General features: G+C 46.1%; 1 protein-coding gene across 1 annotated transcript in view; it reads right to left on the reverse strand.

Moving 5' to 3' along the window:
• LOC138246550 (sialic acid-binding Ig-like lectin 13) overlaps positions 1-23,350 on the reverse strand; it is a 238,017-nt gene that overhangs the window by 36,608 nt on the left and 178,059 nt on the right. Inside the window, exon 7 of the mRNA XM_069201220.1 lies at positions 7,168-7,458. Coding sequence (XP_069057321.1) covers positions 7,168-7,458 — 291 coding nt within the window. The remainder of the gene's footprint in view (positions 1-7,167; positions 7,459-23,350) is intronic.

A 23,350-nucleotide genomic window follows, 5' to 3' on the forward strand; every position in this document is an offset into this window, starting at 1 on the left:
TTCTTTTTCAGTTGTTATTTTCTGTAGGAAACCCTTGTAGGATCTACACAAATCACCCCTTGCTGAATTCAGAATTGTGTCTACTTTTCAGAAATGTTGCGGTTTCTGGGATCCAGCGTTGGTTTCATGCCCATTTCTGTCACTGACCGGAAGGAGGCTGAAAGCACAAAAAATCATAAAAATGGGGTATGTCCCAGTAAAATGCCAAAATTGTGTTGAAAAATTGGGTTTTCTGATTCAAGTCTGCCTGTTCCTGAAAGCTGGGAAGCTGGGAAGCTGGTGATTTTATCACCGCAAACCCTTTGTTGATGCCCTCTTCAGGGAAAAAACCACAAGCCTTCTTCTGCAGCCCATTTTTCCAATTTAAAAAAAAAAAAAAAAATCACTGTTTTTTGGCTAATTTCTTGGCCTCCTTCTGGGGAACCCACAAAGTCTGGGTACCTCTAGAATCCCTAGGATGTTGGAAAAAAAGGACGCAAATTTGGCGTGGGTAGCTTACGTGAACAAAAAGTTATGAGGGCCTAAGCGCCAAATAGCCAAAAAAAGGCTCAGCACAGGAGGGGGAAAAGGCCTGGCAGCGAAGGGGTTAAATCAGGTTCTACTCGCTACGTGGAACAGGAACTTCTCTCTTGTCAAGCAGTCTGCCTGCTTCTTGCTGTCACTCTTTGCACCGTAGTAAAAATAAGCTAAACACTATAGTTATCTGGTCACAGTCCGCTCGCAATTTTGTCAGGGTAAGTCAGCCACAACAATCTGCAGGGACTGTTAAGCTTTTCTCACTAAACAGTAGAACGCAAGTAAAACCCAAAGTTGATGTTTATGATTAAATTGAGGAACACTTACCTGATGCAGTGTTTTTACCCAAAACATGGCTAAAAGATTAATCTGCCCTCAATTTTCTGCACGCAAACCCTCAAGGATATGCTATAATTAGACAGGACAACACAGCTCAAAGGGGAGGAGGGATCATGACGATCTTTAGACAAGGGCTATACAGTTCCTTTTCTGAGCTATCATTTGATGGATGTGAATCATCCTTCTTCTCCTTAGAACTCACAATAATCTTTACCCCTTCAGGGGTCTTAATCTGTCACACTCTGGACCTGCTATCTATCTTTGCTACTTCTCTAGTAGATTTGTTATCTCCTCGTGTACTTCACTACTTCAATGTTTTACTTGTAGGTGACTGTTAGACCTGAAAGCCTTAGAATAGTCTTTTCCTAAACTTTCTGCCTGTTTGCCTCCATCCTTTTTGGATTTTTGCAGGTTGGCCTTAGAACTCTGTACATTTTACCACTGCTAACCAGTGCTAAAGTGATTTTGAACACTACTCTAATCATGGTTTGATTGGCAAATAGCTGATTGGTGTTAGATCTGACAGCCTTAGGGTAGTCACCCCTAACTTTTTGCCTGCCTCCCTCCACTTTTTGGATACTGTTTTTGCTGGTTTTTAGACTCTGCGCACTTTACCACTGCTAACCAGTGCTAAAGTGCATATGCTCTCTCCCTTTAAACATGGTAACTTTGGATCATACCTGATTGAACTATTTAATCTACTTCTAAGACCCTAGTAATGTGCACTACAGGTGCCTAGGGCCTGTAGATTAAATGCTACTAGTGGATCTGCAGCACTGGTTGTGCCACCCGCTCAAGTAGCCCCCTTAACTTTGTCTCAGGCTTGCCATTGCAAGACCTGTGTGTGCAGTTTCACTGCCACCCCGACTTGGCATTTAAAAGTACTTGCCAAGCCTAGAACTCCCCTTTTTCTACATATAAGTCACCCCTAATGTGTGCCTGTGAAAGTGCTCTCCCAAGGGCTTGGATAGAGCTTACCTCCTGTTCCCTGAAGTCTCAGTACCAAAAAGACTTCTCTTTTTCACTTGGACGCTACGTGCGCCGAAAATTTAGACGCACAGCTTATTCCGCGGAGAGAAAAACGGCGCACACCGACGCTGATCGACGCGACGCTCTTGGGACGACCGAAAATCCGATGCACGGCTTCGCAAGGACAACGCCGCCCGACCTCTAGAGGAGAAATCGACGCGACGCCTGCCGTGAGATCGTAATTTCGACGTGCAGCCCCACAGACCAACGGCTAGAGGAGAAATCGACGCGACGCCTGCCGTGAGATCGTAATTTCGACGCTCAGCCCCGCAGACCGACGCGCAGCCGGAGAACAAGCAGGAAAATCCACGCACAGACCCGGGACATCTGGTAATCCCCGCGATCCACAGAAAGAGACTGTCCGCGCGCCGGAAAACGACACACGACTTCCCCGCGTGGAAAATAACGACGCGAGTCCGTGTGTGCTGGGGAGAAATCGACGCACACACCCTTTTTCCACGCACCTCTTCCTTTGTGGCCCTCTGAGGAGATTTTTCCACTCCAAACCAGGTACTTGTGCTTGAAAGAGACTTTGTTTATATTCTAAAGACTTAAGACACTTTATATCACTTTTCAGTGATATCTCTACAATTTCCCATTGTAACTTCATTCTTTTTGACCTACAATTATCCTGATAAATATTATATATATTTTTCTAAACACTGTGTGGTGTATTTTTGTGGTGCTATATGGTGGTATTGTATGATTTATTGCACAAATACTTTACACATTGCCTTCTAAGTTAAGCCTGACTGCTCGTGCCAAGCTACCAGAGGGTGGGCACAGGATAATCTTGGATTGTGTGTGACTTACCCTGACTAGAGTGAGGGCTTTTGCTTGGACAGGGGGTAACCTGACTGCCAACCAAAAACCCCATTTCTAACAATTGGCATATTTAATTTACATTTAAGTCCCTTATAGAGAGGTATACCATAAGCCCAGGACCTGTGAATTGAATGTTGTCAGTGGGCCAGCAGCACTTATTGTGCAACCCACTTAGGTAGCACTTTAAAACATGTCCCAGGCCTGCCATTGCAGCCTAAAGGCAATGTCCCACTGCCATTTCGATCTGGCATTTAAAATCCCTTGCCAAGCCTTATGCTTCCCTTTTGTTACATCTAAGTCACCCCTCAGGTCGGCCCTACGTAGCCCATAGACCAATTTGCTTGTAAGTTTTACATGTCCTAGTAGTGAAAATACTGTGAGGCCTACTCCTCTCCTCAGATAACACTGGGGATTCCCTATTATATTTAATAAGCTGTCATTCCTAACCTACAGGTGGTAGATAAGTCATGTTTGGTATCAATGAACTTGAAAGGATCAACTCCCTCTAATAGTAAAGTCAGATTTATCATTACAAGTTTGAAAATTACACTTTTAGAAAGTGGATTAAGCCCTCTGTGCCTGGATCATGACAATGACATGGCTCTTGTCCACAGAGACAATGCTGGACCTCTTATCTCTCCTAGGGTGGCGTCCGATAAGCAAATTGTAACTGTGAATCAACTGTCGCCACAGAGGGGAAGTGGGGGCTAAAATAACAAACAGAGAGACCTTCATGCCTTTGAGATCAACCACCACCTTCTTGGAGTTACAGGTACGTCTCTTCTCAGTCCTGGAGAGAGTAGTTGTGTTATGTGAATAATGTGGTGCACAGTGATTGTGATTGTTGCTTGACCATGGTTCCCACCCCAGTCAACCAACAATCCAATTTCTCACAGTGACTTTAATCTACATTTTGATAACATCAGCTGCCTAGTGGTAAAATCCCTATTAGGGGACTTGAAAAGTTTACAACTTAGTCAGTTAGTTCGCAACCCCATGCACAGGACAGGTCATACCCTTGACCCTGCTTTCTCTAATCTTGATAACCTCAAGATAAAGGCCCCAAAAAGACTCCACTTCCCCTGAGCTAGTAACCATCTTGCCATTCCCATCTTCATAAAGCTCAGAGGGGAGCCGGAGGGATATGACGCCACTCCAGTCGGGTAACAGCAGTGGGCCAAATTGACCCCTATAAGGTTCTGTCAAGCACTGGAAAGCAGCGGAACCAGTCTAGATAGGAATGTGGACAAGACCAATAAACAAACTGAAGAATGCATTAAAGGAGTCATAGGTCAGATTGCTCCCCTCTTGAAGCAGATCTCTCGCAGGCAAAGGACATCAGCTTGCTGGTTTAATAAACATTTACTTTTAATGATGCAGGAATGCAAATGACTGGAACGTCTTTGGTGAAAAGGGTATGACCCACTGCGCAAAGCAGACTATCTAGCTGCCTTAATGAACTACCATCATCAAATCAAACAATCTCATCATGACTTTTATGCAACCAAAATTCAGTCACCTGTTAATAACCTTTAGAGAAATGTCCTCTATAGCAAAATTTCTCACCCCACTCCCTCTAGTCTCATCTTCCATCTCGCCTTCGATGGAGGGATGTAAGGACCTAGCCTCTTTTTTCTCTCAGAAGGTTGACAATGTCTGCACTTTGCTTCCTGTCAAAGCTAGAGAATTTCCATGATTAAAGGCTTAGTTTAGTACTTTTGAGGCTAGCTTTAGACGCTTGAAATTTAATGTCACTGATCTTATCGATATGGCATCGCCATGCTCCTCTGCAGAAGTTGGCGCTCCTTTGCACCATGAATCTCCCTCTATCTTAGAGCAAGGCTTAGTGGGGATCTGTTGTGTACTGTGCAACCTTCTTCATCACTCCTTAGCTTCTGGCTACATTCCTCAGGGTAGGAAACACTCAATGGTAGCTCCACTGCCGAAGAAACCTCTGCTTCATCCCTCCAAACAAAGAATTATCCTCCTATTTCTCTCCTACTGTTCTTTTCTAACATTACTGAAAAACACGTGACTAAACAACTCCAAAACCTTTTTGAAAGCATTGATGTGCTTCATAGGACTCAGTCAGGTGTTGCCTATCCTACAGCACCCAATCTTGCATCAGGTGAGTCAGCCATAACATTAGCTCTCAGTGCCCCATTTTACAGTGTCCCACAATATTCTGTTAAAAAAGTTGTGGGAACGTGATATTGGGGATAAAACCCTGCTCTGGCTTGCTTCTTTGTTACAAGTTGAAATATTTAAGGTTTCTTCAAAACCATTTCACTTGAAGGTTTTCTTGTTGGACCAATGAGTGCCTCAGGCATCTTCCCTGAGTCCAAGTCTTTTTAACATCTATGTCTGCCCCTGGATGATGTAATTAAACGCTTTGGTTTTACCATAATTTCATACGCAGAGAACACACAGCTTATCATTACTCTTTCTCAAAAAAACAATGACACCACTTCCCAGTTGTGTCTGTGTCTTTCAGAAGTTGCAAGCTGGATGGATAACAACTGCTTTTGGGCAATCAGCTGGACATCTGGCCCACCGCATGGTGACCTAATAGGCTAAGTCCCTTACCATCTCTAAAACAAAAAGTATCAAACCTCACTATCTGGCTCGAAGATAAGCTTTCATTTGACAGCCACATCAACTGATTAGCCAGACAGTGTTTTGGGATACTGAAAATCCTTAACAAGAACCTAGGATTTCTACTAGTGTCTGCTCAGAAAACTGTCATCCCAGCCTTGATCATCTCTAGGTTGGACTCTGCAATGTCCTTTACCTTGGTCTCTCCCAGTCGAGACTTAGCAGATGTAAGCACATCCAACACTCTGCAGCACGCATGCTACTGAATCTTTCTAAATGTGCTTTAATCAGAACCAGTCTGAGCAAACTTCAGTGGCTCCCATATAGGCACAGAATTCCCTTTAAAGCTCTCTGCTATTGTTATAAGGCATTATCTAATGCTACCCTGTGATACCTTCACTGCTTAGTTAGACCATATGTTCAAATTAGGAAGTTAAGATCATCTGATGCAAGACTAGCCTCTGTTCCTACATTAAAAAAAGTCAGAATCGGTGGAAAGTCCTTTTGCTACCTCGCATCCACAATCTGAAACTCTCTGCCAGAGACTATCTGACAGGCCCCTTCTGAAGTCTCTTTTAGGAAACAACTGAAAACTTTTTTACCTCTGGCTTTTAATTTTCTCATTATCTTCACTTGCACCATCTTTACAGGAGTGGAGTCTCAGTGCTGGGACATTTCAATGAAGTAGCCCTGCATGGCACAAATATATGTATTATTATTATTATTATTCACCCAGAGGACTCATTTGTTTGCTGCTTGTTTTTCATTTTGGAACCATTTGATGTTCCTACCCCAACAGGGAACTGACTCAAGCGGATCATGACATTTCTTGGGGCCCACACACTTCTTCCCTGGGCAGAATGTGCTTCTGTGCAATTAAATGAAACCAGTTGCTCCTGAGTGTTACATGCACAAAATAATATGGTATAAGTTTTCCTTTGAAACACTGGCATATTATAAGGACACATTTATACCCAAGAGCTTTGAAAACCATGATACATGGTCTGGAAAATACATGGTGCATGTGCTCAAAATTATATAGCATGTAGCCTATCATATGAATACTCACAACTTAGAAAAATCATACATCATTGTCAGAAACATTACAAACACATAACTGGATAAACCCATGCTGGCTAATTCTAAAATCGTTTAGTATGTTCACTCCTCAAAACCTAGCAAATTGATATCACAACACATAGCAAATTGTTATATTATTCTCAAGAACATATATGACACATAGATTGGCAAATGAGGTCCTTTCAGATGAAGCAGGCTTAGAGAAGATGTGGATGTGGATCTTTTAGAGTAGGAGTGATTTGGTTGACATTCTTGAGGTCATTGATGAAGGATGCTGCAAAAGACAGGCTGCCTTTTAGGTGGACCAAACAAGAGTCAAGAAACTGATGAAGTATGGCAATACAAACACACATGTGTGAGAGGGCTAAAACCTGAAACATTTTGTTATGAAGTATGCTGTAAAGGTAAAGAACATCCTGGAGGATTAGTGATCAATGTAAAATATAAACTTACCCCGCCTGAAAGACTTATCTGTTGTAACAACAAATGGATGTTCATAGATGGAAGGTTGGGAAGGATATTTCGGGAACAAATTTGCTGGGCAAAACTACTCTAACATAAACTTTCAATTTCGAATGAATTTGCAGATAACCACTTGAGATAATTAGTTTCACCTCACATTCCTCTTTTTGTAATGAAAATCAGAATGTTGCACAGTCTTCTACAAAATTCACAAGTAAATGTGGATTTCTAGAAGACTGCTCAATCTCCATACTTTGAATGTTGAACTCTTACCTCTCGAGATAGCTGAAAAAATGTCATAGACAAAAATGCTGATGTTACCTGGTGACTTTAAAATTTCAGCTCCTGTCCCGTGCTTGTTCGAGAAGATGCAGGTGATGCTGAGGGTGGGGCTGTCACTGATATTCATGATTAAGGTGCTGTTCTTGAGGTTACTGTGCAGAGAGAAGGCCTGCTGCATGGATCCATTCTGGAAGGATTCTGGGAGTATGTTCTCATTGATCTTCCACTCGATAGTAGGCAGAGGATAGGCTTCCACCACACAGATACACATTATAGCATTCTCTGAACTTTGGCAGGAGGAGCTATTAATGGCTGCAATTCTGGGCGCGTCTAAAATAAAATGAGTTATGGAAATCAAATTTACTAAGACGTCAGTGGTTTCATCAAAGGTAAACAGTGCACAGAGATAATGAACCATATAGAAGTATATATAATGTAATCCTTTTAGTAAATCTCCCTGTGATATTGTAAATAGAAGTTGGTGATAAATAGGAGTGGGTGCAAATCAAGAAGCAATCCTCGCTAACAGACAAGTCTGGAGTTCACATCTCACTGGCTGTCTTTTTCTGGCAAATCCTGACCTATGTACATCTGGCCCTATGTTTCAGATCTAACTGTTGCAATCCCTTATTACAAGAATATTCACAATACCCTCGCCCCAAACATTGCAAAATATAATTTTCACCTAATACGGGATGTTGTTTTTTTGTTTTCCTTATGCAGGGTCATCCCCAATCTTTTTGCCTCCTGCCTCCTATTTTTTCTGACCTATTTTTGTTGGCTTTAGAACTCTGAGCACTTTACCACTGCTAACCGGTGCTAAAGTGCATATGCTCTCTGTGGAAATGGTATTGTTGTTTGGATTTCCATGATTGGCATATTTGATTTACTTGTAAGTCCCTAGTATAGTACACTAGAGGTGCCCAAGGCCTATAAATCAAATGCTATTTATTAGTGGACCTGCAGCAGTGGTTGTGCCACCCACATTAGTAGCTCTGTAAAGATGGCTCAGACCGGCCACTGCAGTGTCTGTGTGCAGTTTCAAACTGCCAATTCAACTTGGCAAGTATACCCACTTGACAGGCCTAAACCTTCTCTTTTCTTACATGTAAGGCACCCCTAAAGTAAGGTAGGCCCTAGGTAGCCCCATGGGCAGGGTGCAATGTATGTTTAAGGTAGGACATATACTAATGTGTTATATATGTCCGACAGTGAAATACTGCCAAACTCAGTTTTCACTGTTGCAAGGCCTATCTCTCTCATAGTTTAACATTGGGGCTACCTTTAGAAATGATTAAAGCATAGATTCCCTTTGGGAGCAGATATACATGTGGAGTATGGGATCTCTGAGCTCACAATTTAAAAATACATCTTTCAATAAGGTTGGTTTTAAGATTGTGTGTTTGAAAATGCCACTTTTAGAAAGTGGGCATTTTCTTGCTTAAACCATTCTGTGACTCTGCCTGTTTGTGGATTCCCTGTCTGGGTCAGTTTGGCAGTTGGGCTGTTTGCACCTCTCTCTAGACAGTAACACAAAGGGAGCTGGTGTGTAGCCTGCATATCCTGATGAGCCATCTGTGCTAGGAGGGAAAGGAGGAGTGGTCAGTTACACCTGAAAGGGCCATGCCTGCCCTCACACAATGCAGTCTCCAACCTCCTGGTGTGTGTCTGGGGCCTGGCATGGGCAAGGCAGGATTTCACAAACAAGAGAGACTTTCCTTTGAAGTAATCCTACTTCAAAGGGCAAAATGGGTATAAGAAGGGCACCCAAAACCACAGATTTTATATCACTTCTGGACATCAAGAGGAACCTCTGCCTGGAGAAGAGCTGAAGAGCTGAGGAGAAGTGCTGCCCTGCTTGAGATTGTGCATTGTGGAGCTATCCTGCAGTTTCTGCTTCTGCCTGTGCAAGAGGGCAAACATTGGACTTTGTGTGCCTTCTTGCTTGTGAAGAAATCTCCAAGGGCTTGTCCTGAGCTTGCCTCCTGTTGTTGAAGTCTCAGGGCCATCGAAGACTTCTTCTGCTAGCACCTGGACTCTCTGCTGAAAATCCTGCCTTGCCAAGTGGTGCCGTATCCAGTTCCTGGGGCCTTGGAAGGTGCAGCTGGCAGACCAAGACTGAAAATCCATGCACAGATCACAATGCAGGAAGAATTTGATGCAGCTTCTGAGATGCGGCTGAGAAACGATGCTCCACCGACATCGCAGCTGGAAAAACGATGCAAACCACCAGCTGACTGAGGCGGTTAACATCGCAACCCACATTGCGTGGTTTTGCTGATACCGTCCAACAGGATTTTTGACGCAAACCTTGCTGGGCGTGGAAAAACGATGCAACACCTGCCCGGACCAGAGTGCTGCTCGGGTCGACGCATCGATCCCCTGCGGGGAGGAAACACAAAAAACAAGCCAACCCGACTGGAGAGGGAGAAACGACACACAATCTCGCTTGCGGGTGAGAAATCGACACACCACTTACCTTTTTTGACACACACTATCCGTGTGTGTTATTTTGAAGCTATCCAGATACTTTTCAACGCTAACAGTGTTTTACCTGTTTTCTCAAGGATGTGAGACTCTTTTTGCTTTTTAATTAATAACTTGACTTGTATATGTTGGATTTTTGTCATTTTGGTCTTGTTTTTTTCTCCAAACCTGTGTTGTGTCATTTTGTAGTGTTTTCATTAAGTTACTGTGTTTGTTGGTACACATACTTTACACCTAGCATACTGACGTTAAGCCTACTGCTCCACCAAGCTACCAAAGGGGTATGCAGGGGTTAACTGAGGGTGATTTTCCTTTACCCTCACTAGATTGAGGGTCCTTGCTTAGACGGGGGTAACCTGACTGCCACCCAAAGACCCCATTTCTAACAAGAAGAGTGCTGGTTCATAATAGGATCTTGTTGCATCTTGGTGCACTTCTAATTATTGAGCAATCACAGCTGTTTTTCAGCAGTCTCACCTAGCAGTCCCCTGCACCCTATACTTTTATATTCACATGTTTTTATTATTTGTTTTAATGATTTTATCAGAAACTGACAAAATAGGAATATATAACCCCTTCGCTGCCAGGCCTTTTCCACCTCCTGTGCTGAGCCTTTTGTTTGGCTATTTGGGGCAGTTCGCACTTAGGCCCTCATAACATTTTGTTAACATAAGCTACCCACGCCAAATTTGCATCTTTTTTTTCCAACATCCTAGGGATTCAAGAGGTACCCAGACTTTGTGGGTTTCCCTGAAGGAGACCAAGAAATTAGCCTTAACCCAGTGAAAAGTATTATTTTTTTTTTAAATGGAAAAAAAGGGCTGCAGAAGGCAGCTTGTGTCTTTTTCCCTGAAAATGGCATCAACAAAGGGTTTACAGTGGCAATATTACCATCTTCCAAGCTTTCAGGAACAGGCAGACTTGAATTGGAAACCCCAATATTTTCAATACAATTTTGACATTTTACTGGGACATACCCACATACCCCATTTTTACTATTTTTTGTGCTTTCAGCCTCCTTCCAGTTAGTGACCAAAATGGGTGAGAAACCAATGCTGGAACCCAGAAAGCTAAACATTTCTGAATAGTAGACAAAATTCTGAATTCAGAAAGGAGTCATTTGTGTCCTTCAGAAAATAACAGCTAAAATAAAAAAATATTGAAATTGAGGTGAAAAAAACAGCCATTTTTCTCCACGTTTTACTCTGTAACTTTTTCCTGCGATGTCAGATTATTGAAAGCAATATACCTTTACGTCAGATGGACTCTTCTGGTTGCGGGGATATATAGGGCTTGTAGGTTCATCAAGAACTCTAGGTACCCAGAGCACCTTGCAATGGGTTTTTATTCTATACCGGGTATACAGCAATTCATTTGCTGAAATATAAAAAGTTAAAAATAGGTATCAAGAAAACCTTTGTATTTCCAAAATGGCCACAAGATAAGGTGTTGAGAAGCAGTGGTTATTTGCACATCTCTGAATTCTGGGGTGCCCATACTAGCATGTGAATTACAGGGCATTTCTCAAATAGACGTCTTTTTTACACACTGTCTTACATTTGGAAGGAAAAAATGTAGACAAAGACAAGGGGCGATAACACTTGTTTTGCTATTCTGTGTTCCCCTAAGTCTTCCAATAAAGATGGTACCTCACTTGTGTGGGTAGGCCTAGTGCCCACGAAAGAAAATGGCCCAAAACACAACGTGGACACATCACATTTTTTCACAGAAAACAGAGGTGTTTTTTACAAAGTGCCTACCTGTGGATTTTGGCCTCTAGCTCAGCTGGCACCTGGGAAATCCTAGCAAACCAGCGCATTTTTGAAAACTAGACACCTATGGGAATCCAAGATGGGGTGACTTGTGGGGCTTTGACCAGGTTCAGTTACCCAGAATCCTTTGCAAACCTCAAAATTTGACCAAAAAAACACTTTTTCCTCCAATTTTGTTGTCAGAAAGTTCTGGAATCTGAGAGAAGCCACAAATTTCCTTCCACCCAGCATTCCCCCAAGTCTCCCGATAAAAATGGTACCTCACTTGTGTGGGTAGGCCTAGCGCCCACAAAAGGAAATGCCCCAAAACACTATCTGGACCCATCAAAATGATCAAATACAAAACTACCTGTTTTTGCAGGGGATCACCTGCGTTTTTGGTCCTGGGCTCAGCAGCTTTCTAGGAAAACCTACCAAACCCAGACATTTCTGAAAACTAGACACCTGAGGCAGTCCAGTGAGGTGTGACTTGCGTGGATCCCCCACTGTTTTCTTACCTAGAATCCTCAGCAAACCTGAAATTTAGCTAAAAAATCAGATTTTTCCCACATTTCTTTGTGGGATCACCGTACTGGGACACATTTCATACCACCCAATGTTCCCCTCAGTCTACCGGTAAAAATGATACCTCATATGTGTAGGTGGGCCAAGTGCTTGTGAAAGGGAAAAGCCAAAAACATTTTGATATTGAGGGGGAACAAAGGGGGTCCAAAAGGGCAGTTTGCAAAAAAACATTTTTAGGCTGACAAGTGCAGCAGAATTTTTATCGGTACAGATGAGACAATGCTGGGTGGTAGGAATTTTGTGGATTCCTGCAGATTCCGGAAGGTTCCGTCATAAAAACGTGGGAAAAATGTGTGATTTCCAGCAAAGTTGGAGGTTTGCAGGGGACTGTGGGTACAAAAATTGTGCGGGTGCATGTGAAACACACCACCCTGGAATCACCCAGATGTTTAGTTTTCAGATGTGTCTAGGTCTTGTGGATTTTTCTACATGGCAGCGTCCCAAATTCCATAAAGTGCAGCCCTCACCATTCCAAGTGGGACAATTTTGAGAGTAAGCCAAGTTTTCATGGCCCAAATGTAAAACTAAAACCCCAAATAATCAAATGTCTTCTTGCTTGCTGTGGGATAAGATGTTTTAAAGTGCGGGGGAGAGTTGAAAGACTGTTACCCCCTTCAGTTGAGGTGGGGGCGTAACCAGGCCAATACTGTTGGGTAGCCCCACCCGAATATTTTTTGTTTTCTTTTTAATTCCCTGGCATCTAGTAGACTTTCTGCCCCCCCGGGGTGTGAATCAGGGGTAATTGCCCCATCTGCCCACTGGTGGGCAGAACAACTTTGGCCCCATTTATTTGGGGTGGGGGTATGGCCATACCCCCACCCTCTTATTTAAAAAAAAAAACTTCCCTGGCCTCTGGTGGGGTTTCTGCTACATCAATCAGCAGTGTGTCCACCACTACAGGGAACCCAGGCAAATCCACCAACCCAAGTTCATCAGGGACCTGGGGGCAGTGGACACACGGTTCAGGGGAGAGAAGAACAGGAAAACCGGGGAACTGGCAGAACTGCTGTGCGACAGTGGGAGGACAGGCCCAGGAACCCACTCTCCACGAGGCCCTCTCCAACATCATTAGAGCGTACCATCATTCCCAGGAGACGATGGCAATGGTACTGGCCACGTTTCAGGAGACCCAGCGGCTGCAGGAGGAACAGTATTTGGGGATCAGGGAGGAACTCAAGTCCATCAACACCACCCTGGTTACCATAGTACGGGTGCTGAAGGACCTTGTGAACACCAGGAGGGACACTGTGGCACAACAAGGGGCCTCTGACACTAGCCTGGATGATGAACAGCCCACCACCTCTGCCGGCGCTAGTGGACAGGAGGCACCGCCACAGGACCACGACACCAGCACCCCACCCCCTGCAGATGGAAAACCACCCTGCAAACTGTCCCTGAGATTCAGGATAAAGACAGAGAACAATGCCAAGACCCCACCAAAAAATGAGACCACCCTGAATGTCATCCTTCTGTCCCACTTCGTCACCCTGTCCATCCTTAAACTGCCCTAGCTCCACTTCCTAAGCCCCTTTGGACAATGCACCTGTGAGACAAATAGACTGTACTCTGCCATGGACATTCCTCCACCATCACCCCTGACCATTTTACAACCCCCTCCACTATTTTGCACTTAAATAAACACCCTTGAATCACAAAACAATCTGGAGTCAGCCTGTGCTTTTAAAAATGTTTATTTGCTATAACTAAGGAAAATAGCAATGTCGATTGTATTGTCAACATACCTATGTCACACAGCTCTAGTCCATGAGGTAATATAGCAGAGGTCACACAGTGGGACCCACATCTGTAATGGAAAGGCAAAGTGGCAAGTCAGGGTCCATACACTGGGTGAAAGTGACAGACATATGATAGGTCTAACAATTGAATGAGATATAGGAGGCAGTGATGTCTTCTTACCTGTGTCTCACTGGAAATATTGCTGGATAATGTTGTTTCTGTTGCCGTTATCCTCTTCTTCTGCCTCCTCTTCTTCACTGTCCACAGGCTCCACAGCTGCCACAAGACCTCCTTCTGGACTATCCTCCTGCAGAAAAGGCACCTGTTGTCACAAAGCCAGGTTGTGCAGCATACAGCAGGCCACGATGATCTGGCACACCTTCTTTGGTGAGTAGTAGAGAGAACCACCTGTCATATGGAGGCACCGGAACCTGGCCTTCAGGAGGCCGAAGGTCCTTTCGATCACTCTCCTAGTTCGCCCATGTGCCTCATTGTAGCTTTCCTCTGCCCTTGTCCTGGGATTTCTCACTGGGGTCAGTAGCCATGACAGGTTGGGGTACCCAGAGTCACCTGCAAATGTCGAGGGACAACTGTTAGACACACACTAACCCTTAGGGACAACCCCAGACCCAGCCAATCATTCACATGGTATAGGGTCCTTGTCCTCACCTATTAGCCACACACGGTGCCTCTGGAGTTGCCCCATCACATAAGGGATGTTCTATTCCTCAAAATGTAAGCGTCATGCACTGAGCCTGGAAACTTGGCATTCACATGGGAGATGTACTGGTCGGCCAAACACACCATCTGCACATTCATCGAATGGTAGCTCTTCCTGTTTCTGTACACCTGTTCACTCCTGCGGGGGGGGTACCAATGCCACATGTGTCCCATCAATGGCACCTATGATGTTAGGTCCCAGGGCCCAGGGCATAGAAGTCACCTTTCACTGTGGACAAATCCTCCACCTGAGGGAAAACGATGTAGCTGCTCATGTGTTTCAGCAGGGCAGACAACACTCTGGGCAATTCGTTTGAGAACATAGGCTGGGACATCGCCGATGCAATGGCCACTGTTGTTTGAAAAGACCCACTTGCCAGGAAATGGAGTACTGACAGGACCTGCACTAGAGGGGGGATTCCTGTGGGATGGCGGATAGCTGACAATAGGTCTGGCTCCAACTGGGCACACAGTTCCTGGATTGTGGCACAATCAAGTCTGTAAGTGATAATGATGTGTCTGTCTTCCATTGTCGATAGGTCCACCAGCGGTCTGTACACCAATTCGCAATGTGCCTGTCACTGTGTGTATGCAAAGCCTAGATAGGTGTGATGCATTGCAAATTAATGCCATGTGGCCCTGTAAAATGGCGGCTGCCTGACCTGTAATGTGGGACAAGGGGATATGAGGTAACTGCGCTGGCGTTGTACACCTTTGCGGTAGGCGGTCGAAGACCGCAGCGCATTCCTGCATTGGTTAACATTTGAACCTATGAGTCACAGTAGCCAATGATGATGTATGCCGGTAGTGACGTTACGCACCGCTGCGGATGTGACCTCCATTTTCTCTCTGTTCACTCACTTGATACCTGACCTTCGACAGGAGAGGACCTACACTGCTGCTGTGACCTCAGTCTGGACCCACTGCCGGAAAAGATGGGAGGACATTCGCCGCTGCAGCAAGAAGACGGCGGAGGCCCAGCTGGGGATAGCCTCCCAACGTGGGAGGGGTGCCCGTCGCACCATGACCCCCCTGATGTTCCGGATCCTGGTGGTGGTGTATCCGGAGTTGGATGGGCGCTTGAGGGCATCACAGCAGCCACAAGGGGGTGAGTACCGTCAGATCAATCTGATTTTGTGCGCATTACGAGGTGTCTGGGTGTGGGAGGTGGGCTGTGGGTTCCCCTAGGTCAGAGCGAGCTTGGTAGACAAGGTCTCATCGTGAGGCAGGCTATGTAGCACCCCAACCCCACCATTGGTAAGAACCATCTACACCTAGTCAGTCTGTGACTTCCATGTTTGCAGCAATCGGGCATAGGCCTTGTACCCCATGTCCCTGTGATTAATTAGGGAACTCTAAGTGCATGGCGTAGTGCATAGGGCTGCTGTGTCCGCCAACGGTAGCGATATTGCATGCACTGAACATGTCTTTCTTCTGTCTCGCACCCCACTTTTTGTGGTCTCCCTGTTCTTGTGTGTTTTAGCATCACCAGGCAGAGGAGCAGTGGCACCGGAGCAGGAGGGAGCTGCATCACACATGGCCCTGGAGGGCGAGACAACGGAGTATAAGCCACCAGTGGGACAGAGGGCGAGGTGAGCTCCACAGCAGGGACAGGGGGTGACATCAGTGACAGCGACTCCTCCTCTGATGGGAGCTCCCTTGTGGTGGCAGGCCCCTTGGTGCCCCCCGCATCAACAGGTACAGCCACCATCCCCCCTACCAGCACCGCTCTCCCAGCAGCCCCTCAGCGTGTGTCCCGTGTCCGCTCACCCAGGAGGGTGGGCATCTCCTTCGCCCTAGGCACCTCAGGCCCTGCCCCAGTCAGCCCTGCTGCCCTCAGTGAGGAGGCTATTTGCAACAAACAAATGCATACCTGGAGGGCATTCATTCTGGCCAGGCAGCCCAACAGCGAGCATTACAGGCTCTGGCCTCTGCACTGATGGCAGCCATTGCCCCTGTGTCCAGCCTCCACCCTCCAACTTCCTGCACCCAGACCCAATCCCCTGTACCTCAGCCTATCCCAAGCACACCATCAGACCAGCATGCACACACATCAACACACAAGCGTGGCTCAGGCAAACATAAGCACCACACATCCCACAGGCACTCACACAAGCATCATGCCCAAGCACACATACCAACATCCACTGCCTCCACTATGTCCCCCTGCTCCACGTCTCCCTCCTCCCTCCCTGTCTCATCTCCACTCACACGTGCATGCACTACACCTTCAGCCACTACCTCCATCACCAGCACGCCCATTACCACACACCGCTCACGTGCAGTCACCACCCCCACTACCATTCACACAGCCCCTGTGTCCTCTACCAGTGTGTCTGTGAGCCCTCCTCCCAAAGTACACAAACACAGCCACACACCCACCTAACAGCCATCCACCTCACAACAGCCTCCAGCCCATGCACCTTCAACCAAAGTCAGAAAACGTACACCTCCTACATCCACTACCTCTTCCTCCACTCCCAAACCCCCTCCATCTACCCATCCCAGTGTGTCCAAAAAGCTTTTCCTATCAAATGTTGACCTCTTCCCTACACCTCCCCCTTCCATCACCACATCACCGGGCACATTAGTGCCAGCAAATGCGGGATTTTGGAGTGCGCCAAGCAACAGGGCTGCCAGTGTCCCACGGAGCAAGGGCAAGGACATTCCGCCACCTCCAAAAGTCAAAAAGTTGCCCACATCCGGGAGGGAGAAGGCGAAAAACACCTGCCACCAAGGGCTCAGGCAAAACAAAAGTGGAAAGTGGCAAGACAGCTGCGCCACCATCCAAGGTGGGGAAGGGCCAGAAAATCAAGGGCAGGTCCACGTCGATGCCAACCTGCACGGGGGCCAAGACCGCCACCAGCCCCGCCACCTGCACCTCCGCCACAGAGACCGCCGCCAGCACCATAGTCACTGAACCTGCCACCAGCACCGCTGTCACTGAGCCCACCACCAGCACCACAGTCACTGAGCCCGCCACCAGCACCGCAGTCACTGAGCCCGCCACCAGCACTGCTGCCACAAAGACCGCCACCAGCACCACCACAACAAAGACCGCCGACAGCACTGATTCCACAGAGGCCGCCGCCAGCACGGATGCCACAGAGTCCGCAGCAAGCACCGCCGCTACTGACACCGCCGCCAGCACGGATGCCACAGAGTCCGCAGCAAGCACCGCTGCTACTGACACCGCCGCCAGCACCGATGCCACTGAGGCCGCCGCAAGCACCCCCGCGACTGACACCGCCGCCAGCCATCCCCAGTGGTCAGTTGTCCGGGGCTGGTGGTCAGTTCCAGGAGCCTGGGCAGCGTGCATGTAGCACCACCTTCAGTGGAGTATTGCATCCACTATCTCAGTCCTTGGCAGGATGAAACACTCTGGGCACAAAGCCCCCTCCAGAACCAGTGGAGAAAGGCATCCACTATCTCAGTCCTTGGCAGGATGAAGCACTCTAGGCACAAAGCCCCCTCCAGAACCAGTGGAGAAAGGCATCCACTCACACAGTCCTTGGCAGGATGAAGCACTCTGGGAACTAAGCCCCCTAGAGAACCAGTGGAGAAATGCATCCACTCACCCAGTCCTTGGCAGGATGAAGCACTCTGGGCACAAAGCCCCCTCCAGAACCAGTGGAGAAATGCATCCACTCACCCAGTCCTTACCAGGATGAAGCACTCTGGGCACAAAGCCCCCTCTAAAACCAATGGAACATGTCACCCACTAGAGAGACTGTGTCTTTGCATGCCCCAGGACCAAGCAGTGGGCAAACCACCCACTACAGAGACTGTGGCCTTGCACTTCCAGGTCCAAGCAGTGGGCAAACCACCACTTGAGAGAATTGAGAGACTGTGGCTTTGCACTCCCCAGGACCAAGCAGTGGGCAAACCACCCACTTGAGAGACTTGAGAGACTGTGGCTTTGCACTCCCAAGGACCAAGCAGTGGGCAAACCACCCACTAGAGAGACTGTGGCCTTGCACTCCCCAGGACCAAGCAGTGGGCATGGAGCCCCCTCGAGGAGCAGTGGTGTCGTACCATCTTCCGGCTGAGGTGCACCCCCTCCCTTTACCCCTGAGATGCCTGTCTTTTTTTCGAACTGATGCCCCTGCGCTGTTCTCTCCATTTTGAGGCAGGTGTCATGTGTGGTTCTGGAGGGGGCTTTGTGCCCAGCGATTCTGCACCTGGGGTGTGACAGTTCACATCCTCTCTCCTGGGTGTCTGAGCCACGCGATGTACCTGGAACAGGTAGCATGATACTAGAGCCACACTCCATCCTGCGGCGACTTAGGCTGCCAACTGCTGGTCGTGACAGTGCTGGAGGTGGTGCCTCAAGTGGCGTGTCTAGGGTCCAGGACGTCACCTGCAGACTCGGACGGCTGCCCACTGGGGATGCTGCTGACATCCGACAGATTGGTACCGGCAGGGCACGTGGTGATGCAGATGGTGGTGCAGGTAGCTGCGGCGGAGATGTTGCTGGTGCTGGTCGTGGTGCAGGTCTCTGTTGTGGTGAAGGTAGACACCATACCGTCTCCAGCAGCCTAGGATGGCTGATCCTTGGGGAGGATGCTGTAGACAGACGTTGTGGCCTCCAATGAAACACTGGTCCACACTTCTCTGGAACATCATGGCAATGGAAAAACTGACATGCAACATGGTTAAATGAAGATATGACTTTGAATCAATATAGGGTCAACTTCTAACTTACCTACCATCGATGGAATAGCATCCAAAAATAAAGATACTGAAATTATTCATTTAATAATGAAGCTGATCCTCAATAAAGGGGTCACAGGGAAGTGGTGAACAATGATCTGATGTTAGCAGTAAAAATGACAAAGTGGTGGAGGTACGCTGGGGGTCCTAACACTTCTCCATAGGTGGAGAGTGAAGGGCAGTGAAACAAGTTCAATACTTAGGATATAATTAGGGACAATAGAAGCCTGCGCTTTAGAAACAAGGGATAGGAAAGAGATGAAATTTATTTATGTCCAAACCTGCTTGAAGTGTAAAAAAATCAATACAATTCTTTAGTGACAAATAATACAGCTTCCTTCCCTATGACATAAAGTACCTCCTCAATAATATATCTAATCCTGTCTTATCGTGCGAACACATCCCTTTATTTTCAAACACAAAATATTCCAATTTTTTTAAATTACATTCAGTTGTGTTCCTCTCTCATGAACAGAATGAGAGAGGAACATGTGACCAGAAAATGTGGATATGTAGCCAATCTGTGGCACAGTGTCAAGCAAAACTGACACGTTCTATATTCAGGCAAAGCTATAAATATTTACACTGACAGCTCTGTTCCAAAGAAATGCAAAATATGATCCTGAATGTTTCATCAAGACCACTGTAAAGGTATCCAATGATGTTAAAAATAACCTGACACGTATATAGTAGTTCTTACTGCACGTTTGCTGTTTCTAACCACTGTAAAAAACTAGTGCTGCTATTTCGTAGTGTAATGGCACTGAAAATCCACATCACAACTTTAGATTCTAGCCAATGTGTTCACTGGCAGTGCTAGACTAAACCAACTCATAACATATAGGGGCATATTTGTAATCCATTTGCACCAAATTTGCGTCATTCTTTTCCACGCAAATTCAGCGCAAAACTAACTCCATATTTATATTTTGACGCTAAACACGTCTAACGGCAAAATATTGGAGTTTGTACCATTTTTTTAGATGCGTGAACCTACCTTGCATCAATGAGATGCAAGGTAGGTGTTTCCATCTAAAAAATGGTGCTAACTCCATAGCCCCATATTCATCCCCCTATGCTAAAATGAGGGACGGGTGGGTGGAGGGGCTAAATAAAGGTGCAAAGCTAGCTTTGCACCATTATTTAACGCCTGAGTCAGACCAAGCGTTAGAGGACCTGTGTACCCTTTTCCATGGTTGAACTCCATGGAATTGGTCCACACGTGCCCTCCTCAATCCCCAGGAACACCCCTACCCACACCAGAGGGATATGAAGGATGGGAAACCCCATCCCAGGTAAGTAGGGTAAGTATAGGTAAGTATTTTATTTTTAACATTATAGTGTCATCGGGGGCCCAACTTGGGGCCCCCTGCATGGCACAGGGTGCAATGGCCATGCCCATAGGACACTGGTCCCCTGTGCTGGCCATTGGGCTGGTGGGCATGACTTCTATCTTTTCTAAGATAGGAGTCATGTAATTTGGCTGGTTAGAGGCATGTTTTTGTGCCTCTAAACAGCCTAGTGTGATTTTTTTATGCCAAACCCCCATCTCCAATACCTCCACCCCCACCCGGCTTAGGTCATTTTTTTTATGCTAGCCCACCCTTTGCGCCGGCCTGTGGCATTTCATAAATTTGGCGCCCAGCTGGCGTTCTGGAATGATGCAAGCTGGTGCTATACTTTTTGATGCAAAACTGCTTTAGCACAGTTTTGCGTCAAAAAGTATAAATATGGGCCCATAGAACTTTACATCAGGAATTGAATAACAGGGATGTTTTTCAATAGTCAGTCCTGAGTGACATCAGATAGACAAGAACAACAAAGTTGGAGTTGTCCATGTTCTCATGCAGAACTCTGATGTGAAAAACATCTATGGGTAGGCCCCTTTTGATCTATTGTAGGCCAATGACTAAGTGTAGGTAAATTTGGCATTGTATACATCTGGCTCCCATGGGTTGGAAAAAGGGAAGAATACATGAGAAATACACTGCAAAATAAGATGGGAAATGGCCTGGAAAATAATAATTCCTCATGTTGAGCATTGAGGAAAGCAAAGAACAAGGAGATTCCTGTGTGGTCTGGCACATTCAGGGGCTGACCATTGTAATTAACTTTATATTAACAAAGAAATCTCCCCAGGAGGGGAGCTTGCATGTGATGCCTACCTGTCAGGCGGTTTTGCAGGCAGGTGCTGTACACTTATGTTCCTGCTGGGAAAATTGTTTTGAAGTGTACATTCCTTTAAAGAAAATGCACTTGCTACCCGCTTACAGGGGCATATTTATACTCTGTTTGCGTCGGATTTGCGTAATTTTTGTTTATGTAAATCCGGTGCAAACTAAACTCCATAGTTATATTTTGGCACTAGACATGCCTAGCACCAAAATATTGGAGTTAAAGTCATTTTTTGCCTGGGGAAAACTACCTTGCGTCAATGAGATGCAAGGTAGGTGTTCCCGGGCAAAATATGACTCAAGGCCCTAGGGCCTTATTTATCCTCCTGTGCAAAAATCAAGCACGAGGGGGGGAGGAGTCCAAAAATGGTGCAAAGCTAGCTTTGCACCATTTTTTAACGCCTGAGTCAGGGCAGGCGTTAGGGGACCTGTACCTTCTCCATGCCCCAGGGACACTCCCACCCACACCAAAGGGGCAGTGGAGGATGGGGTCCCCATCCCAGTTAAGCACAGGTAAGTATTATCTATTTTGTTTAAAGTGCCACTGGGGGCTCTGAAATGGGCCCCCTGCATGGCACTGGGTGCAATGACCATGCCCAGGGGATCCTGGTCCCCTGTGCTGGCCATTGGGGTGGTGGGCATGACTCCTGTCTTTTCTAAGAAAGGAGTTGTGGTATGGATGGTTTTGTGTCAGAAAATGACTCTGGGCAGGTTAGAGTCATGTTTTACTCTAACCTGCCTAACATAGTTTATTGGTGCAAAACCCCTTTCTTCCACACTGCCAGCCCCACTCGACTAATGTCATTTTTTGTTTACGCTAGCCTAGCCTTTGCACCAGCTTGCACCATTCCATAAAAATGGTGCTCAGCTGGTGCACAGAAATGGTGCAAGCCGGTGCTAAGCTTTTTGGTGCAAAACTGTGTTAGTGCAGTTTTGCACCAAAAAGTATAAATCAGGGCCACAGTGTTTAAAAAACCAAGTGAACTTTTGAGTTCTTCCCACTTGTGGAACAGCAAATCAGATACCATTCCACTTTTCTGGTGGAAAAAACAGTTTAGTTTTCCACTTGGGAATTGTTCTTGCTCCTAAAAACATACCCTTTAATCACAGCTACCGATCTTTCTTTAATTGTATGTTTTGTATCCTCTCCACTTAATCTCCTGCTGTTAGCATCCGCAGGAGTAATCATGTAGGAGGAGTCATACATAACATACCATCAACTGTAATAAACCTCACTGTCCCTTGCCTCAACTATACAAATTTTAAAAATAATTACTTGCTTCCTGCCAAATTCCTAAACCACCCCGAGTGCTATCCTCTCCTTACATCTATTAAACACATATCTAGAGTCCCTCAGTCACACCTAGGAGCCACTGCAGTTTACCATATCCTACCCAAACTAAAAACTGATGTCCACCCACACCACTCTCATATTTTGTTCTCCCACCCCAAATCCCCAAATAATAAAATAAATACCTAAACTCCTGCCACCCATTCGACCAACCCCTGTAAGTTACATACCACCTAGATTAAAAAATATACCTTGTTATCCTTCCACCCACTCTCCCATGAACACCTTTCGCACCCTAATAAATAAAAGTATTACATGGTCTCTTGCCTCCCAACCCTGCCACCCTATGTGCCTTCCATCCCTCTAACCCACCTAAAGCTGTGCTCTCTGCTCTCAATCAGAACAGAGAGGACGCATTGTAATGATCTTGATGGTTAAAGGCTCCAGCAAAGACAACCAAGGTCTACAATAACAATTCTACAATAAAGAAAATTAAAACAATATAAAAATTGATGGCTCTAGACTCAAACATGGATAACAAATGACAACATTGATGGCAGGTGAGCTGAACAATATCTACACTCATGGCTCTGTATTCAAGCAAAGCTTATACATTTATGCATTAAACTTTCCTCAGTGGCATGTTTGCCCATGCCTTCTCCAAAAACAAATGTTAAAGCCAAAGGGTTTGGATTTAATTTTAACAAAGTCCTTCCTTGATTTTTGATCTTGTGTGTGATTTTTTTAAATGTTAAGTGAGTGCA

This window comes from Pleurodeles waltl, chromosome 7 (assembly GCF_031143425.1).
Source record: "Pleurodeles waltl isolate 20211129_DDA chromosome 7, aPleWal1.hap1.20221129, whole genome shotgun sequence".
Taxonomy (NCBI): Eukaryota; Metazoa; Chordata; class Amphibia; order Caudata; family Salamandridae; genus Pleurodeles; species Pleurodeles waltl.